Raw genomic sequence first — 18,691 nt, 5'->3', positions numbered from 1 at the left:
GCACCCTGCACCCCTGCGACCCCGCGTTTATATCCTACACCCTGCATCCCTGCACCCTGCATCACTGTGACCCTGCACCTAGATCCTACGCCCTGCATCACTGCACCTGTATCCTACACCCTGCACCCCTGCACCCCGTATCCCACACCTGCATCCCTGTGCCCTGCACCCCTGAATCACTGCACCCCTGAACCTGCATCCTGCACCCCTGAACCCTGAGCGACTGCACCCCTGCACCTGTATCCTACACCCTGCATCACTGCGCCCCTGCACCCTACATCCTGCAGCCCTGCAGCCCTGCAGCCCTGCACCTTTATCCTGCAGCCCTGAACCCTGTATCACTGCATCACTGCACCCTACGTCCTGCACCCCCGCATCACTGCACCTGTATCCTACACCCTGCATCACTGCAGCTCTGCACCCCTGCACCCTACATCCTGCGCCCTGTATCACTGCACCCCACCCCTGCACCTGTACCTGCATCCCGCACCCTACATCCTGCACCTGTATCCTGCACCCCGAACCCTTCATCACTGCACCCCTGCCCCTATATCCTACACCCTGCACCCTGCATCCCTGAACCCTACAGTCTGCACCCTGTATCACTGCACCCTGTATCACTGCACCCCAGCCCTGCGCCCTGCACCCTGCACCTGTACCTGCATCCCGCACACCATACATCCTGTACCTGTATCCTGCAGCCCCGAACCCTTCATCACTGCACCCCTGTACCCCTATATCCCCACGCCCTGCACCCCTCCCCCTGCACCCTGTACCCCAAATCCCCACCCCCGTACCCCCAAATCCCCACCCCTGTACCCCAAATCCCCACCCCCGTACCCCCAAATCCCCACCCCCGTACCCCCAAATCCCCACCCCTGTACCCCAAATCCCCACCCCGTACCCCCAAATCCCCACCCCCGTACCCCCAAATCCCCACCCCTGTACCCCAAATCCCCACCCCGTACCCCCAAATCCCCACCCCGTACCCCAAATCCCCACCCGTACCCCAAATCCCCACCCCTGTACCCCCAAATCCCCACCCCTGTACCCCAAATCCCCACCCCCGTACCCCAAATCCCCACCCCTGTACCCCAAATCCCCACCCCCGTACCCCCAAATCCCCACCCCTGTACCCCAAATCCCCACCCCGTACCCCCAAATCCCCACCCCGTACCCCAAATCCCCACCCGTACCCCAAATCCCCACCCCTGTACCCCCAAATCCCCACCCCTGTACCCCAAATCCCCACCCCTGTACCCCAAATCCCCACCCCGTACCCCCAAATCCCCACCCCCGTACCCCCAAATCCCCACCCCTGTACCCCAAATCCCCACCCCTGTACCCCAAATCCCCACCCCCGTACCCCAAATCCCCCCACCCCCGTACCCCCAAATCCCCACCCCCGTACCCCAAATCCCCACCCCCGTACCCCCAAATCCCCACCCCCGTACCCCAAATCCCCCCACCCCCGTACCCCCAAATCCCCACCCCCGTACCCCAAATCCCCACCCCCGTACCCCCAAATCCCCACCCCCGTACCCCCAAATCCCCCCCACCCCTCTCCCCATGCACTCCCCTCCCCGCCCCGTGCCCTCCGTGCCGCCAGGGGGCGCTGCAGCACACCTGGGCGCGGGGGGCGTGGCCACGAGAAGGGGGCGTGGCCACGGCGGCGTCGGTGGGCGTGGCCAAGCGGGGGCGTGGCCGCGCGGTGACGCGCGGGGGGCGGGGCGTGCGGCGAGGGTTGGCGCGCGGCGGGCGGGCGGCGCGGGGTGGGAGCGCGGCGGTGCCGCCATGTACCGGGCCCTGTACAGCTTCCGCTCGGCCGAGCCCAACTCGCTGCCCTTCGCCGCCGGGGAGACGTTCCTGCTGCTGGAGCGCAGCAACCAGCACTGGTGGCTCGTCACGCGGGCGGGCTCCGGGGAGACGGGGTACGCGCCGGCCTCCTACCTCCAGCGGCTGCAGGTGGGCAGCGGCACCGGCACCGGGACCGGGAGTGGGAGTGGGAGTGGGACCGGGGGTAGGACCGGGACCCACCGGGACCGGCACTGGGAGCGGCACCGGGAATAGGACCGGGAGCGGGACAGGGAGCCACCGGCACCGGGAGCGGCAACGGGAGCGGCAACGGGAACGGCACCGGGAGCGGCACCGGGAACGGCACCGGGAGCCACTGGGACTGGGACCGGGGGTAGGGCCGGGACCCATTGGGACCGGCACGGGGATCGGCACCGGGAATAGGACCGGGAGCGGGACAGGGAGCCACCGGCACCGGGAGTGGGACCGGGGGTAGGACCGGGACCCACCGGGACCGGCACCGGCAAGGGGATCGGCACCGGGACTGGAACCGGCACCGGGAGTGGGACCGGGGGTGGGACCGGGACCGGCACGGGGAGCGGCACCGGGAGCCACCGGCACCGGGAGCCACCGTGGGGACCTCCCCGCGCCGAGGCCGGGTCCCCGGGGGTCCAGCCCCGCCGTCCCTCGGTGGAGCTCCGCGGGGCCAGCGCCGCTCCCGGCCTCACCGAGCGGCTCCGGTGCCGGCCCGCGGCGTGGCGGGGCCGCGTTAGTGCGGGGCAGCTGCGCGCAGCCCTGCGTGGGCCTGGCCGCGGGGCCAAGCCCCGGCATCCCGGCGGGATGGTGCTGCGGGTGCTGCTGGTCCTGGCGCTGCTGGTGGTGCTGGTGCTGCTGGTGCTGCTGGTCCCTGGGGCGCTGCCCCAGCCCCGTGCAGAACCAGGAGCTCTCCCTGCAAAAAGCCAGCCGATCCCTTGCCTCTGCCGCACAGCAGATCGGGCGGCCAGGAGGGGCCATCCCTGGATAAATAAGCCCTTAAGCTCCTTACGGGGGCTGTTTAGTTGCAGGGCAAAGGCCCCGCTAAACGCCGGGTTGTAAACCCCCGCGGTGGCGTTGCCGCTCTGCAGCCCCCGCTGCGTTTGCTTGTGTGGCGTGACGCCTGCTCGGCCGTGGGTGCAGGAGGCTTCTCCCTTGCAGCAACTCCTTTTGGAGCAGCCTCCCTGTGTTGTTCCACCACGCTCCCTCTGGTTGCAAAATCTTACAGGAAAAGCGTGTTTTGCTGAACTTGCATTCATTTTAATGTGCTTAATGTTAACACTCAAAGTGCTCCGAGGTCACTTGCAACATGCCGTGGGTGACTCCTGACAGTCTGTTACTTCACTGACACTGGTGTAGAATTGCTGGTGACTTTGTGGGCGCTCTCCTCTTGTTTAGATGCAACTTCCCAAATGCCCTTGGATCTGGTGGCAGGAAACAGAAGAGCCTTCCCTGCATCCTCCCATCTTTTTTTGGCAGTTAGGTTTCCGGAGCTAGGACTGGCCTGGTGGTGCGTGAGGCAGCAGGACCTCGTTTGCTGCTCTGCAGCTGCAGTCGTGCCCAGCGTGCCTGGCTGCTTCCCGCCGTAGCATCCTGCCGGCTCTGAAATCAGAACCCGCTTTTATTCACGGCAAGCAAGCAGGCCCAGCTTGGGAGTGAGCATCCTCTGCCTGAAAGCTTGCTTGTGTCTGTCTGAGTGTCCGGATAGGAGTATAAGCAATTTGTCACCCAGCCTCGCTTTAAAAAGGACACCGATACCAGTTAGCAACGGTGATTTGGGAGGCAATTAGCGCTGCCCCATACATCACAGGAAAAACAGGGGTAACGATGAGTGTTAGCATGCTTAGCAGGGAGAGCAGTGGCCAACAGGAGTCACCATTGTAAAAGTAAGCCTGGGGCTCGTTAGCAGTGCAGTCAGGTTTCAGGTAAGCACAAGGTTGCACAGCAGTCGCAGCCAGCAGCAAATCTCCCGAAAGCCCCTCGCAGCAGCCCGCCGAAGTGAGGCTCGTGGGAGAGGATTGGGCTGCTTTCGCTGGTGCCATCCTCTATGAGGAGCATTAGCTTTCTTCCAGGCTCCTCTCAATTTTCGGGTTTTTTGCTCAGCTTTCATAGATACAGGTAACTCGCGCCTTGGCTTTTCTAGAGGGGAAAAAATAATTCCCATTTATTATTGAAAGCTTATTCTCGGCTGGTGTCTCCTTGTCGCAAATGCTGCAGAAGTTTGCACTGAAATCCTTGTGGCTAGCAGTGTTGCTATTCAGAGAGTTGTAGGGAAAAGAAAAAGAGACTCTCCAGAAGCACATAATGCCTCTAAGAAGCGAGCTGGGCCCCAGCCAGGGCGCGTGGAGCTGCAGATGATGCGAAGTTAATTGTGGTCAATTAGGAAGGCCCAACTTCAGCCGGTATTCCTGCTGATCTTACTCTTCCGTGGTTCCCCTTTGGCTGTGTTATTAAGAGTCATTTCAAGTCGAGTGTGGCTCCAGGGATAAATACTGGAGCCACCAAGGAGCAGGAGGGGAGGATCAGGCCGTGGGCTGCTGGACGAGGGTAGCATGCGAGTTAAAAGCAGAGAGGTGCTTGCCCAGAGGCCGGCCTCGTGCGCGACCGAGCCCTGGCTCCGCAGGCCCGTGGTGGTGATCGCAAGCAGGCCGGCTGCAGCACGAGCGTGGTCCCCTCGAAAAATCGTCAGAGCGAGGGACAAGCGCTGGTGTCTGGGGGATCTACTGCCGGGCAAATGCTGCTGCAGTGGAACTGTCGGCACGAGTGCCGTGGCTTCTGGCTCTGCAGAGAGCTGCCCGTCTGCACGAGGTTGGTCCCGTGTCTGCAGCGATGGGCTGGTGCTTACGTGGTGGATGGTGGAAAAACGTGGAGGTTAAAATGGAGCTCAGGGTTCCTCTGGGGTCAGAAAGTCACTCCAGCAGATGGGCCTTCTGGTGCTTCATAGGAAGTAGTAAAAGGTTCAGTTCAGGAAGCTTCCTTAGGAGCAGGGGGTGATTTGGTGTCGGGACGGGGGGAATGCCAAGCCTAGCAAGTTAGGGTCCTGTGACTGGCTTAAGTAGTACATACATTACCATGATTATGGTGGGCCATGTAATTTCGTAACAGGAGTCTGGATTACTCCAGTTTCGGCTGAAGGCTGCAGTGGTTTGCTCCTGGATATGGGACCTGCATAGGGAGCAGAGTCTGTGTCGGCCCTCATCTTCTCCAGACACCACAACTGGTTTTGCCCTGTCCTCGGTCCGTCCTAGCCCAGGCTGTGTTCCCCCATCAAGAGAAGTGTTGATACTACACACTGAGGTGGGGGTGGCAGCTGGAAACCACCGGGCTTTGTTGGTGTATGACGGTGGCGCAAAAATAAGCGGCAAGTTGTGGGGCTGGTTTCACATGCTGCCCGCTGCCCGACAGAGGCAAGTCAGCTGCGCAGCTGTGCTGAGCAGTTAGGAAATAGCTCTGAAATTATTAATAGCCTTTTCAAAATTCCTTAAAGTTCATTTCTAATAACTGAAAAACGGTTGGAAACGTTGAATCTCTGGTCGGTTGAGGCCTTCTCTTAGCTCTTGCGCATTCCTGTTGTAGCTCTGGAAGAGCAAGAAGGGAGTTGTCTAGGTGGGAAGGTGCTCGTGCTGGTTGCCAAGAAGCTTTGGACCATCTGGTTAGAAAATGGACACAGCCAAGAGTATAGCAAGCATTTGAAGGATGCCTCGGGTTGCTATTTGCTGTATCTTCTGCAAGAACAAACAGGCATGTGATAAAAATAAGAGGCTGCTTCATGCAGCCTAGCAACAACTGAGAATCCCCCTGCAGCATAAGCAGACGCACAGAGGCACAGCGCAGGTACTGCCGGTTTGTTTGGTGGGCACGGGAATGGTTTCGCTCCCCGAGCTGCAGAGAGAAGCGAGGGTTTTGTCCAGGAGTGAAACGTGAGCTCCATTTGCTCGCAGGAAACTCCTGATTCATTTTGTGGCGTTGACGCACGCTGTGGGCTAATCTGGCTGCTTTTCTGCCGAGGTAGCAAACGCGTTGGTTCAGCAGCGAAGCAGCACGTGCTGCAGTGCTCACCGAATGCTCAGATGCTCCGTTCGTGATGCTTGTTAGGAGGCAAATCCCCAGCCACTGGAAATTTGAGCTTTAGCAATTGTGCTCAGCTGTAAGGGAGCTACGTGGTAGAGCTGTTCTCCCTCATCTGCGCCAAATCCGGCTCTGGCTGCTGGCAGGTTTCTGCCCTTGCTCCTGGGCAGAAGACACAAGTGCAAGCTGTTGAACGTACAGACCACCTCCTGCACTGCTCTGGAGCCTCAGTTGCCATTTGTCATCTGTTTCGGATTTGACAGAGCTTTTAATGGGCGTGAGAGCTTAATCAGAGCGCTCAGATCCTGAATAAGCACTTAAACTAAAAATAAAGTTTTATTTTGGAGAATAAGCAGCTGGCAGTGCTTTGCAGCTGAGGCTGTGTTTCTTGACACACGTAAGAAACTGAAAGAATGAGACATTTTTCCCTGGGCTGTGGAAATAACAGAGATGCTATCATATCAGAGCTGCTAATGCTTCGAGATCAAGTTTTATTCTTGAAACTAAATTACACAGTCAGGGGAATTATAACCATTTCTAATTACTGTAGCTAAAGACTCGAAATTTTAGCCAGAAGTTCTGCAGTCTTTCACAGCTCAGAATGATTAAAGTAGAAATGCGCTAATGATCTTCAGCTTTTGCTTTGCTACGAAGATATGTTCTTACTTAGGGTACTTTGACTAAAAATAATTAGGCATTTTGGTTTCAGATGCAGTCTGCCCCGAGAGCTGGACTCCCCCATTTGAGCAGTAGGGGCAGGCTGCGCTTATGAGTGCGTATTAGTACTTTGATCAGGAGAGGAAGGTTAAACTTTCTTCCCTTGTTTACACCTGCAAAATGACTGATTTGTTATTTGTTATCAAAGGGAAGGACTGCTGGGTTTGGACAAAGACAAGAAGCGTCTGCTCAAAATGGTAGGCAAGGTGCTGAGCCTTGTGGGCAGAAAATGCAACCACCCTCCCTCTCACCCATTTGCAGGGAAAAGACTTCAGTAATGACTGAATTGTGTACACTTATCGAGCGAGGTGCGTCTGTGATTAACACACGGGACGCAGGATCTGGTTTCTGTTCAAATCCCCCACCAGCTCGCTGTGGGGCTCCACGCACGTGGCGCTCTCTACCAGATCTCGATCCCTGGCCTGTAAGTGAGGAGGGAGGCAAGAGGCCACGATGCAAAATGTAGTGGATGCGAATCGAAGGTGATGGACTCTGCGATCAGCCCATGGGAGAGAAGGAGCTCCGAAGAGCAGGGAGAAGAGATTTGTATTGCTTTATCTTGAAGGAAAATGTGCTGGTGTTAGTGATGATGGGAAAACAGCGTAAAGAGGGTGAAGGGCTCCGCGCTAGAGAAGAGTGACCTCCGTGCTGGGTGCGGGCTGTGTGCTGGGAGAGGCTTTGGCAGCAGCAGGTTGTATCGTGGTTGCTGACTGGCCTGGGAGGATTCCCTGCAGGGTCTGGGGCACATTAATTCCTGGGGGGAAGGTCAAATCCCAAGGTACAAAATAGGTATTTACATCTCTCGGCTGAAACCTGGAAAACAGCTGAATCTGTTAAGATCATTGCTAGGAGAGCTCTGTTGGAACAGGAACAGCCTCCTCCTTTTCTTCCTTGTATAGCTCAGATGTGCATAAAAATAAACAGAATTTTTAAGAGCATCCCAGCTTTACTCCCTCATGAAGGATTTAAACTTCGGCATTCCCATTCAAGGTTATGTCTTCAGCGTTTGAACTGTCAGTCTGGGCCCTGGAAAAAGGGTAAAAAATTCCAGAAGGGGTTATAAGGCGAGAGGAAACGGTAGCCTTTGTGTGTGACTGTAGCCTTAGATAGTCCCTAAGAAAACTGGACTACACAGAGGCTGCCATCCGATGTGGTCAGTGCTATAACCAAAATTTTACAAGGCGCAGGTTCTGACGGAGCTCTGTGTGCTGGCTCACAAGTCAGGCTTGACCTTTACTTGTCAGGCCTGATGTGCCTTGATTTTTATCACACGGCGAAACCTTTGCTTTAAAAACAAACAAAACAGCAACCCTTTGAACTTGTCATAAGCGAAGTGGATCCGAGGACGTGATTCACGACCGCGTGTGTTTCTCTCTGCTCCCCTGCAGCCTGCCATTGCTTTTGTGCCGTGGGGACATGAAGTGCTGGTTTGGGCAAAGCTCCCTCGCCACTAGCAGAGGAGCAGAGCTGTCCCAAACGCAAGACCTGCTAACCTGCAGCAAGAGAGGAGAAGTAGCTTTGTGTCAGCTTCATCTCTGTTCAGGCCCTGCTGTGCAGAGCTGTGTGCTTTCCTTGCAAGGGAACAAAATACTAAATACTTGTTCTCTTTTTCGAATAAGGCTTAGACAAGAAGGGGAAGTAAAACTTTGGCAGCGTGGGCTTTTTAGAATGGGATGGAAAGTTCCCGGCTTTGTGTTTCCTGGTTATTTGTTTGCCTGTGCGAGTTGTTTATAAGGAGCTGTCACTGCCTTCCTGCTTGGCAGCTAGGTGGCTTTGATCGCATGCAGGCTGCGTCTGTCCTCCTGTCTGTCTGCTGCAGCTATGGAGCCAGCGGCACGCAGCTGCGAGTGGATTAAACCCACTCCCCGAGCTTGGGCTGTTGCCTTTTGTTCCAGCAACGTGGGTCCCATCTACACCATGTTGTCCCTGCGTCCTGCTCAGGCTGCTGGGCTTGAGCTTGTGAGCGTGAAAGCAGTCCGAGACACTGACTTCTGTGCCTGGCATCTGGAAATGCCAACATACACTGATATTTCGCTTTGTTCAGCTGCTCAAGAGGTTTAATTTAAAAGAAAAAATAAAAAATGAAGCTGTCGGACTAAGTGTGCTAGATAATTCCAGGCTGTGGGTCATGTCTTGCTAAATCACTGGTTCCAGATTCAGATTAGATCCAAGTAATAGCTATTATTTCTCTTTATTTTTCTTCCCCCAGCACAAGTTGCGTAGTGCATTGCAGGATGGAAATCCGAGGGCAGGCCCCAGCTCCAAAGCTTTTATTATATTAGTAAAAAAACCAAAGGGGTGAGGGGGAGATGTTGGCAAGACCTGCAAAAATAGTGACTTGCCTACGAGGAGGAAGGGCTCAGATGGGGCGGACAGGAACAGTCCTCAGTGCCTGTCACGGTCTTGTCTTTGCTCTCCAAAGCTGCTTCAGGACCTGGGGCTGCCTGGCTCAGTGAGCCACCTGCAGATGAGATCTGTGGTGCTTTTGTTGGAGAAAGGTCTCTGTCCGTCCCACCAGCAATGGGCAGGAGGCTGAGCCAAGCCCCAGGGCTGCATCCTCCCACCTCTGGTAGAGGAGGAGGTAGGAAGGAAGCCTTGGCAGGCCAAGCAGGCGATTTTCATCCTCTTGCAAGTGGAAGATCAGAATTGTTGCTGACAGATTTTCAAAGTCGGGGGTTTGGTGCCGGTCGAGTTCAGCGCAGTGTCTGTGCGCTGCCATGGGTGTGCTTAGAGCAATGGCAGCTCCTAGAAAAAGCAGATGGCTGCCTGAAGAGATCAAACTGAAGCTCCCCACGAAGCAGACAAACACAAACCTCCACAGCCTCTCGGTCTAATGTGGTGACAATTCCATTTTGGGTGAACTCGGTGAGTTCTGGGGCTTCCCAGGCTGCTCGAAGTTAGCCTTTTCTCCTCCACTCCTGAGGAAAGGATGCGTGTTTGCGGGGGAAAGAGGGACTAATGCGATTTGACCATCTGAGAGGAAGTGCGGTATGCCCGGTGGATAAATGGCAGGACCGCGGTCCCTTCCTTTTGGTCCTGCTCCCGAGGAGCATGTGGGAGAGGCAGGCAGCAGCCGGTCGCCTGTGCAGGAGCTGTCGGGAGTCTTTGTGTCAAGTGCTGCTGTCAGTGGAAGCCCACGTTTGTTGACAAGTAAAAATAATAGCTGCATTCAAACCCAATACCTTAACTAAGAACAATAAGAATAAAAATTCTTTACATACTTAACACATAAGCTTAGGGACTTCCCTGAGCCTTGTAGAATCAAAGTGTTTGTAGCTGAAGACTTTTTCCAGTTGACATCACGTCCCTTGAAGTGCTGTGTTCTAAGTGATGAAGTTTTTGTCTGCCCTAGAATCACCTTTATTGACTGAGCCTAAAAAATTTATCCCCTTTAACTTGTTTTTGGAATTGATTTAGGGCATCTGTCTTCAGTAGCTTGATTACAAGAGATAACTGCAATGAAATAATTAGTTATTATGTTGCACAGGCCTTTTAATAAAACTTTACATCAGGGATAGAAAGAAACCCCTCCAGCAACCAGGGAAGCATCATCTTGTCTGTGGTCTCAGGCTCTCGTAGAAGCCTTCTCCTGTGTTACGGGCTGGCATCTGAGACTTCGACCTGCATGAACCACGTCTGAACCGGGTGTGCTCTTGAGCTCTCACTCAGAGGCCTAAGGTCTCAAGATGACATTGAGCTCTGATCGCTTCAAAAGCTTTTAAATGTACTATGCTATTAATGGCTGAGCAAAAAATTCTCCTGACAAAACCACTGTTGACAACGTTTGGTCTTGCGTAGCTCTGGAGATGTGGAGGAACACCTGACCGTCTGAGAGTTGGGCCGTGGGGTGTGCAGAATCATCTAGGCTGGAAAAGATCTTCTAGAGCATCAAGTCCATCGCTAACCACCAGCTTGACCTACCAAGTCCCATCACTAAATCATGAATGCGTGAGGAAGAGCAAACAGCTCAACGTGTAGGTGTTTGGAGGGCGAAATACGGGAGAGGCAGCCAGCTTGGGCTGCCCAAAGCGCGCACATGAGAGCTCCTGTTGCCTCTTGCTTGCTATCAGGCAGCTTCCACCCACTTCTTGGGGTCTTGGGCACCAGAGGGTTCTTCTCCAGGTCCCCCCATGGAGGGGCCACCATCTGGCTCTTGGACTTGAGCTAGGTCCTGGCCATCTCCCTTCCCACAGGATTTGTTGTGCTGGAGATGGGCTGGAAAGGCTTCCTGCAACGTGTTCATTTTAATTTGCTCTCGTGCTGTTGAGTGAAGTGAAAGCTGACAAGGGTGAGTGGGGCATGTGAAAAGGTGGACGTGAGAAATCAATACTGTAATAAGACAAATGAGTCGGGGTGAAAGTTTTGTGCCTGAGAAGTGAGCAGTCCAACAAATGTAGGTTTTTCTTATCCGCTGCCTTGGGAAGTGAGGAAAACAGGATTATGGCTGTTCTGCTGCCTTTAGCACAATGTCCTAAGAGGACATTTCCCTCCTGTTCCAGTTTCTTCATGTTTTCTGGGGAGCCAGTGCCATTCTAAGCTGCAAAAGGAGATGGGATTATAACTTGCAGCTAGAGCAGGAGGCTATTTTTTTCCTGCAGATAGTGTGGGACACTAATGAATTGCTTTTCTTCCGTGACCCACCTCCTATTTCACTATGGGTGAAATGTCAGCAAATCTAGTTGAACCCTTTAATCTTCTCTACAGGGGGGAGAAGAACACTAAACAACCCACGGATTTGTTCTTGAACTGAATCTGACGATAACAGCAAGTTAGCCTCATTCCACTGACAAACATAGCTAAACTTGCAATTCTCAAGATACTTTTGTAGGTCAATGTGGAAACTGTCACTGTGTCTAAGTTTTGCAGCACAGAAAAATAGTGCATTGTCCACTCCCACCATCTGCCAGTCAAAAAGCAACTCACAAGGCTGCAGAGTCTTTATTTCACAAATTTCTGGCTTTTTTTGGCTTATGCTCTGCCATTTTGGTCGTGCACATAACAGTTCTAGTTGTAAGATGCAGCTACGGATCTTGATGGTGTCTTTGTTCCTTTTGGGGCAAGAGTTCACGTTAGATTTATCATTGTCCCAAGATAGCTCAGTTGCGTCAACTCCCTGAATTTGGGTAGCGTCTCGGTGCTGATTGCTTCAGCAGAAGCATCCCCTTTACCAGGAATAAATGTGCTTGCAGCAGCACCTCTTAACTAATAAGCATGTTGGCATACTTGGGATTTTTGTGTATGGCCAATTAGCATGATCCACCTCTTGACAATGCAGCCTGGGGCATATTTCAGCCCTTCCGATGCCTTTTCCCTCGCTGCCCTGCACCTGCACCCTCAATGGTCTTTAAATGGCTTTGTTATAATTAGCCAGCACACTTAACTTCGTGTAGCTTTTCTGTATAGCTCGCTAATAAGGCAGTGGTGTGACTAGCATCCCCTGCTGCGTAGCGCAGCTCGGAGCGTGCCAGTACATCTGGTTGCCACAGTCTATGGTGATGGGGGAAAAGGGCGATGCCCATCGTCGTTCAGGTGTTCCTAATGGCCCACCTGAAAGCAAATGAGCATTTGAATCTTGTCTCGAGCCCAGCTGTCAGGTTGTGTGCAGGCTGTGTGAGGAGGTCCTCGGTCTGCTCCCTGTCTGCAGAGGCCTTATGGTTTGCTCGTACCACCACCAGCAGCCTGGGATGACGTGCGGTCTGTTCACAGGATGGTGGAGCAGGACGTGCCTTTTAAGAGTCAGGTAGCTCTTGTTTAAATCCCTTATGGAGTATTTTGCACCCAGGTTAACGTCACGAAAGAGGGAGGTGCTGGGGCGAAAGGCTTGTTTGGGGGCACCGGTGGAGCCGATGTGTGCAGCCAGAAGGTGCTGGGGAGGGAGTGGCTGCATGTCGTAGGGTATCCTGGTCTCCTGGTACTGATACTTCAGACACCTGTGCCTGTGAGCCAGGGAGGCTGTGGACAGAAGAGACATTGCTGGTGAGATCTGTAGCAAGGGAGCGTTATATAGAAATGAGTTGTTTTTATGGGGTACCTACTTTGGAAAAACTTCATAAGTGTGCTTGCTCTCCTGGGTCCCTGGCTTGAAATATCGTTAGCAGAAGTCCTCAAGGATCTCGGTCCACCTGATGTGCTCCGGGTTGTCTGAAAGGATGATGGTAAGAGGACTATTTACCATCCGTCCACCTTGGAACGGAGCCTTGCTCCTTGGGAAGGTGGTGCTGCTCTCCCTGGGCATGGCGGCGGTGCAGGCCTGGCCTTTCTGGTTGCTGTTGCATGGAGCAATTTCACTCCTTGTGCCAAATGTTCAGGGATTTTCGTATGGTGTTTTGGGGGCTGTTTCATCTCACAGTATAGGTGTCGTATCTGATCCCATTACCGTGATAAGCTGCATTTCCGAAAGGACGTGCAGATATCCTGAAGACGAGAGGTGCTTGTTACAGAGGAAAGCACTGGGTTTTCTGGGTGACATAATATGGTTTCTGATTCTGCCCTGCTGACCTTCTTTTAGTTTTGGGGCTTGAAGAGGGAGCCACATCCCGTCATGGCAGAAGCAGCTTTTGCTCTGCATGCAGAGCCTGGGATGCTGGAAAACTTTTTTCTCTCCAGACTGCCAGCTGATCCTGCGGCAGGCAGGCTGCCTTTCATCCTTCCGACCGGAATAATCTTTGTTTGGGGAGAGCTTTGCGAGGCCTCTCTCAGGTTTGCTGCTGGTAACGCGAGGCAGGTTTCCATCCCGCGGTGACGGCTTTGTGGGAAGGAGCTGATAAAAAGATCCTGGGGACCGATGTTTGGTTTATGATTTTGTGCAGTTTGCATCTGTCTGGGATTAAAATGAGCTGAGGACTTTCCTGCACTCGCCCTGTGAGGATGGCAACTCCTTTTCCTCATTAGTGGCTGTAATAAAGTCCGTGTGGCTGTTCGTGCAGCAGGCACCGGAAAACTGCGCTTGTTCTCTGCGTGACGGGCCTGAGTTGTTCGAGCCCGAATCTGTGGGTTCTGTGTTCCCTCAGATCTGGAGCTGTCAGCTCTCCTCTCCCTGTTCCCTTCATCCCTGGCCAGCACTGCTGGCAGCCGCCGTGCCTCCGACTTCTCTGTCCGATGTTCCCCACTGGTCCAGCGTGGGCTGCGACGGCAGCTGGGCTTTCTGCCACAGCCCCCTCTTCCTGCTCCTTTGCTAAGAGGAGCTTCGCACTTTGCCTGCCGTTTTGGCTTTTGGCAGTGCATTAATTATGCCTGGAGAGCAGCATAGCTGCAGTTTGCCTTCTCCCTCTGCCGTTCCACAGGAGAGGAAGGATTTTGGAAGAAAAGCTGATAAATCAGAAACGGAGATGAATCACAAGTTATTGCCTCCGTCTCACGTAGCTGTCTGCTCTGGAATCTGTGTCAGGCTGGGGGATGCGGTAGGAAAGTCCCCTTCAGTTTACACGCACGTACATGTTCTCCTCTCGCATATGGCTTTATGCATCAATGGCATTGACAACCTGTTTGCAGATTTTTGTGCTTGACCCCTGAAAACCTTGCTTAGTCGATTCTTGTGTGCTGGAAATTTACTCCATGGCAAAAACTTGAATTTCCTGGTCCTGCCTCTTGTATTACTGTTACCTTCCCAGCATTTTGCTACAATCCCTTCTATAGAAATAAATTTTGAGAAAGCAGGACCTTCCTTCTTGAATGAGGAGCCAGGAACTTGCATGGTTTCCCAGGCTTGTTTCTTCTGGGCTCCATCTTTGCCCCATGTCTAACTAACACTTAGCAAATGTAATCAGCTGCAAAGTGTTTCTGCAGCTAGGTTTTTGACTCACATCCATGTCTTTGTTATTCAAAATAAATATGGCCTGAGACTTGTAGTCTGCACTGCATGTCTCCAATGCTCTGGGAAGTCACAAATTAGTTGCATTTGTGATCATGCTTAATGTAGATTCTTCTTAATCCACTTGCAATAACTGCATGTATGTAACCTAGGAGCTGTACTGAATCTCCCTGAGAAATGAGGGGCATCTGCAGTGGGTTTTTTTGGGTTACCAAACTGAAGACTAAGGATAACTGCAAACACTAGCACAACTGTTGTGGTATTTTTTTCTTCTTTTACTGCTAATATGTCAAAAGTCCTGGAATAGCTTCTTGCACTTCACTGCAGCAGCTTTCCTTCCACCTTTATATATCCTCGTTCGTAATCCTGAACTTTCTGCGGTGTAGAGACTATCTGCAGCTTTCTTTTTCAGTAAGTAGCAGATGGTAGCTCTAAAATATATATTAAATATATATATACACACATATGTAAGTAGAAACATGTTTCCCTTGCACAGATGCAGTGATTGTTACTTGATCATGCCTGATATTTTCCCTTCTTGACGATTGTGTGCCAAAAGGATATTAAACAGCGAAACCTTAAAGAGGGGGAGCTCTGTAGTCTGGCAGCTATTTGCCTGGGACAGAGGCAGAGAAGTCCCCCGAAGCACTGAGAACCATAAGAATTAAAGCATCAGGGAATGGCAAGATATGTAAGTATGTGTTGACTGCTTTGTTTTAAAAACCTATGTCTCTGTGCTTTTATTCTCTTAGCGTGTTTTGGCTTAAGAGACGTGTTCTGGTTACTGGAGGGCACAGAATTGCAAAGGGAAGAAAGCAGGGGCTGATTCTGCTGATCAGCTGCACGGGATCATCGTGGCCAGTAAGCAGGGTCTGAGCATGGCTTGAGAGACTCTGGATGAAGCGTTGGCACCTTCGGAAGTACACGTGTGCATTGGTGGGTTGCATGCATTTCGTTGTCCCTCAGCGTGTCTCTGCCGCCTTCTCTCTGACTGCAGAGTTGCCTGCTGCCGAGGGAGAAACCGGCCTCTGGCTGCAGAGCAGTTGAAGCTTGGTTGCTGTGCGTCCCTCTGCTGCCTTTGGGATTTTGTGTATTCCAAGAGCCACTTCTGCCTCTGCTGTCCCTAGTTAGGATATCTCTCTTGCCAGGGACTCTGGCTTCTGCTTTAGCATGATTTGCACAACTTAAGCCCTTTCCCTGGCTCTCCTTTCTCTTCATTTCTCATTTGTGCATGCTGTCCGCTTGAGCAGCAGCTGTCAGCGTACAGCAGAAAACACTGATCTGTTAAAAACCCACTACGGCGTATCAGCAGGAATTCAAGATCCGTTTCTGGGCTGACTCTTTGTCAGAAGAGCTCAGCCATGTCTTTGTTTGCTCACTAGCTAGGAGGAGATGCTGCAGGTTATTTGGGAGCATTTCTCATATTATTTGCTCAGTAACCAGGACAGTTGCCCGTTGTTTCACTTGCATTTTTATCATGCGTTTTTAAGTGCTGCAAGGCACAGCAGATTCACACTGACAAGAATAAGTTAATGCCTATCTCTTAGCCAGCGGCCTTGGGACTAAAAAATTCTGATTGGGGCTCTAAAAAGGGGAAGAGGAAAGAGCTGAATTTCCAAAAGTGATACAAATGAGCTGAGTTTTTTTTTTTTTGTATGAGCTGTGTGTTTCAGAAGAGGGAACTCGTATTGGGTACATCTCTGTCACGGGCCTGGCAGAACAAAGGCTGGTTGATTTTTTTGTAAATTGCTGCAGCGATCATGCAAATCTGGAAGGATTACAGTGTGCAGACAGTCGGGCGGTGACTGGGGACGAACTGCATGTGACCTAAGAGGTGGTGTTTGTCTCTGATTTGAGCAACAAAGAACCAGTCTGTGCCTGTGTACGCTAGCGGGATAAATATCCTAATTTCAGCAGTAGTCCGTGTCAGTGCAGCTGCATGAAAACTGAGCTGTCACTGGAGACAAAACTTTGTCTGTCTTGTTATGAGAGCCGGAGCAATGACATGAAGGTAAAAATCAGCAGCCCTGCTTGGGCGCTGCTATTATGGCAAAAGCTGCTGCTGGCAGCTGCTGAAATGAGGGCACCGATTCCTGCACATGCTGAAGAGCAAGCGCCTTTGATCATGAAAAACTGGGGAGGCAAGGGAAAAAATTCTGTTTTCCTTGGATCAGCCTCCTGCAGAGGCAAAGAAAAGCCTGCCATACGTTAATGGGCCACTTTCATAAAATGTAGGAGTCTTGCACGCACAGGGTGGCTCAGCCTGTGTTTGCTGCGCTGATGCAGCTGTCAACCTGTTTGTCTAGAAAATGCTTTTCTGAAAGGTATGATTATTCTAGACTACTGAGCAAGTTCTTCTGTGTGACTGCATTTAAACAACACAGGTGCTGAGCGGGGCCACGCACGTGGAAGAAATCAAAACAAGGAGGGAGGGGGACGATGTTTTGGGTACCCCTGGGAGACCAGGGGAGGAGATGGTGCTACCTGCCTGGTCAGGACACTGGCAGTCTTAGCCGTTCAGAAAACACTCAGTTTTCTCCGCAGCCCATTCCTCTGCACATGGGGAAGGCAGAGGCTTGTGAAGGAGGCATCCTGTGCATGTCTTCTCTCTGGGGAGGCTTCTCCCGAGGCAGCGTTTTCTAGCGTGCGGAAGATGAAAGCAACATGAGCTGCAGGGACAAACGCATCCTCGCTCATGCACATGCATCCGCACCCCTCAGCGTGGCTGTGCCCGGCGTTGGCCACGCTCAGGTACTGCAAAATGTGCTGGAAAGATGCTTCTTGAAAGCATGTCTGTGGCTCTGGGAGAGGCATCCGTCCCCTGCCGGCTGAGGAGCGGGGAGGGGGGTGTGAGGAGCTGGGGCCTGGTCCTGCCCCTCCTCACGTGGGGAGTCTCCTGTGGATGGGGGCAGAAGGAAATTGGCTGGCGGCTCTGGGGAGAGCCTCTGTTTGCTCATGTTATTAGCAAGGAGAGAGGAAATAATGATTTATTGATGCTGCTGTAATTCTCCTTCACTGGGCTATGAAGGAAGAAATTCAGATTTCTCTCTGATATTCCTGGGTCTAATTGAGATGTAACTCCTTCCTGGAGGGGAGCTCACCTGCAGGGGGGAGCTGTTGGGTGCTGGAAGTGCCCTTCATTCTCTACCACAACTCGAGCTGTGTGCGAGGCATCCCATTAACCAGTCTAGTTGGTGATTGCTCTTCCTCAGCCCCATGGTATATCCAGACAGGCCTTGGCAGGCTGTTCATAGAGTCCAGGGTTTCTCTGCTGCAGCACATTTGATGGTACCAGGGGTACCTGACAGCAGGGTGATGGCCGCTCCTCTGCGGAACGAGATGCTGTAGGAATGGCTCTTCAGATGTATCGATGCATCACCCAAATACTCCTCTCTTTTCACTTACTTTGAGCAGAAGAAAGTCCTGTTGCTTCCTATCACACAGATGTCTATGCCACCCCTGCTGAACAAGAGCCTGCGGGTGCCACCATGCACCTTCATCCCATGTGGGCCTTCCCTTCAGACACTGTCCCCACAGGATCTCCGCTGCCTTGTCAACCCTGTGCCTTTTAGGGGATTTGTTAGGGTGTGTAGTTAACAGCTAGCGTGATGCAGCGGCTGCTCAGGGCTCTCTGGCCCCCATTACCAGCACACTGCAATAAATCTGGCTGAATTCCTGGGCTTTGTGCGGCGTCTCCTCTGACAGCATGCCATATAGCCGTGCCCTTTTCATCTGCTCCCGTCTGAGCCGGAGCTTAGCGTGCGATGAGCAGGGTTTCGTCTCTGTGTATCCTCGAGTGTGGGAGGGGACAGGGAGCACGTTTGTAGTGAAGGACCCTGGGGGGACAGTGGTGCGAGTTTCCCTTGCATCAGCTTGGTGGCTCTGCTCCCTGTCCTTGGTGTCCCTGTCCTGCAGGCCATAGGTCTCCAGGACGGCACACAAGTGTGCAAGGAGGTGCAGGAATGCACTGCGTGACCAGGATCTGTGCCTGTGTGTGTCCAACGAACTCTGAGCTTCCTTGGGAGCAGGTGCCGGGCCCGGCAGGTGAGTCTCTGCCGGAGCTGGCAGTGTGGGGTCTCTGGTCCCCAGCCAGTGCAGGAGAGTGCCCGTGAGCTGGTCACCCTGCGAGCCCTCGGCAGGGGGAAGCGGTGCCTGAGGTGTTGGCAGACCTGGCTTTTACCTCCATGCAGTCTGTGCTCCTTTTAACTGCAGTGGGCTTGTTTTTTCCCTCCCATCCTGTTCAGACAAAGCGATGCTGTTTTGGTTAAC

General features: G+C 53.0%; 1 protein-coding gene across 4 annotated transcripts in view; it reads left to right on the top strand.

Moving 5' to 3' along the window:
• The first annotated feature begins 1,726 nt into the window (after positions 1-1,726).
• Positions 1,727-18,691, top strand: part of NCKIPSD (NCK interacting protein with SH3 domain) — a 48,620-nt gene continuing 31,655 nt past the window's right edge. Inside the window, exons 1-2 of one of the 4 annotated variants that reach the window (XM_048072597.2) lie at positions 1,826-1,965; positions 15,175-15,358. In XM_048072597.2, the coding sequence (XP_047928554.1) occupies positions 15,320-15,358 (39 nt within the window). In that variant the 5' untranslated portion in view covers positions 1,826-1,965; positions 15,175-15,319. Of the gene's footprint in view, positions 1,966-12,304; positions 12,353-15,086; positions 15,114-15,174; positions 15,359-18,691 lie in introns of those variants that run through there. The other 3 variants (XM_048072594.2, XM_048072604.2, XM_067002968.1) reach the window with 3 other exon arrangements.

The sequence above is a fragment of the Anser cygnoides genome, chromosome 10 (genome assembly GCF_040182565.1).
Source record: "Anser cygnoides isolate HZ-2024a breed goose chromosome 10, Taihu_goose_T2T_genome, whole genome shotgun sequence".
In the NCBI taxonomy this organism is placed as follows: domain Eukaryota; kingdom Metazoa; phylum Chordata; class Aves; order Anseriformes; family Anatidae; genus Anser; species Anser cygnoides.
This window is presented reverse-complemented; position numbering and strand designations above follow the sequence as displayed.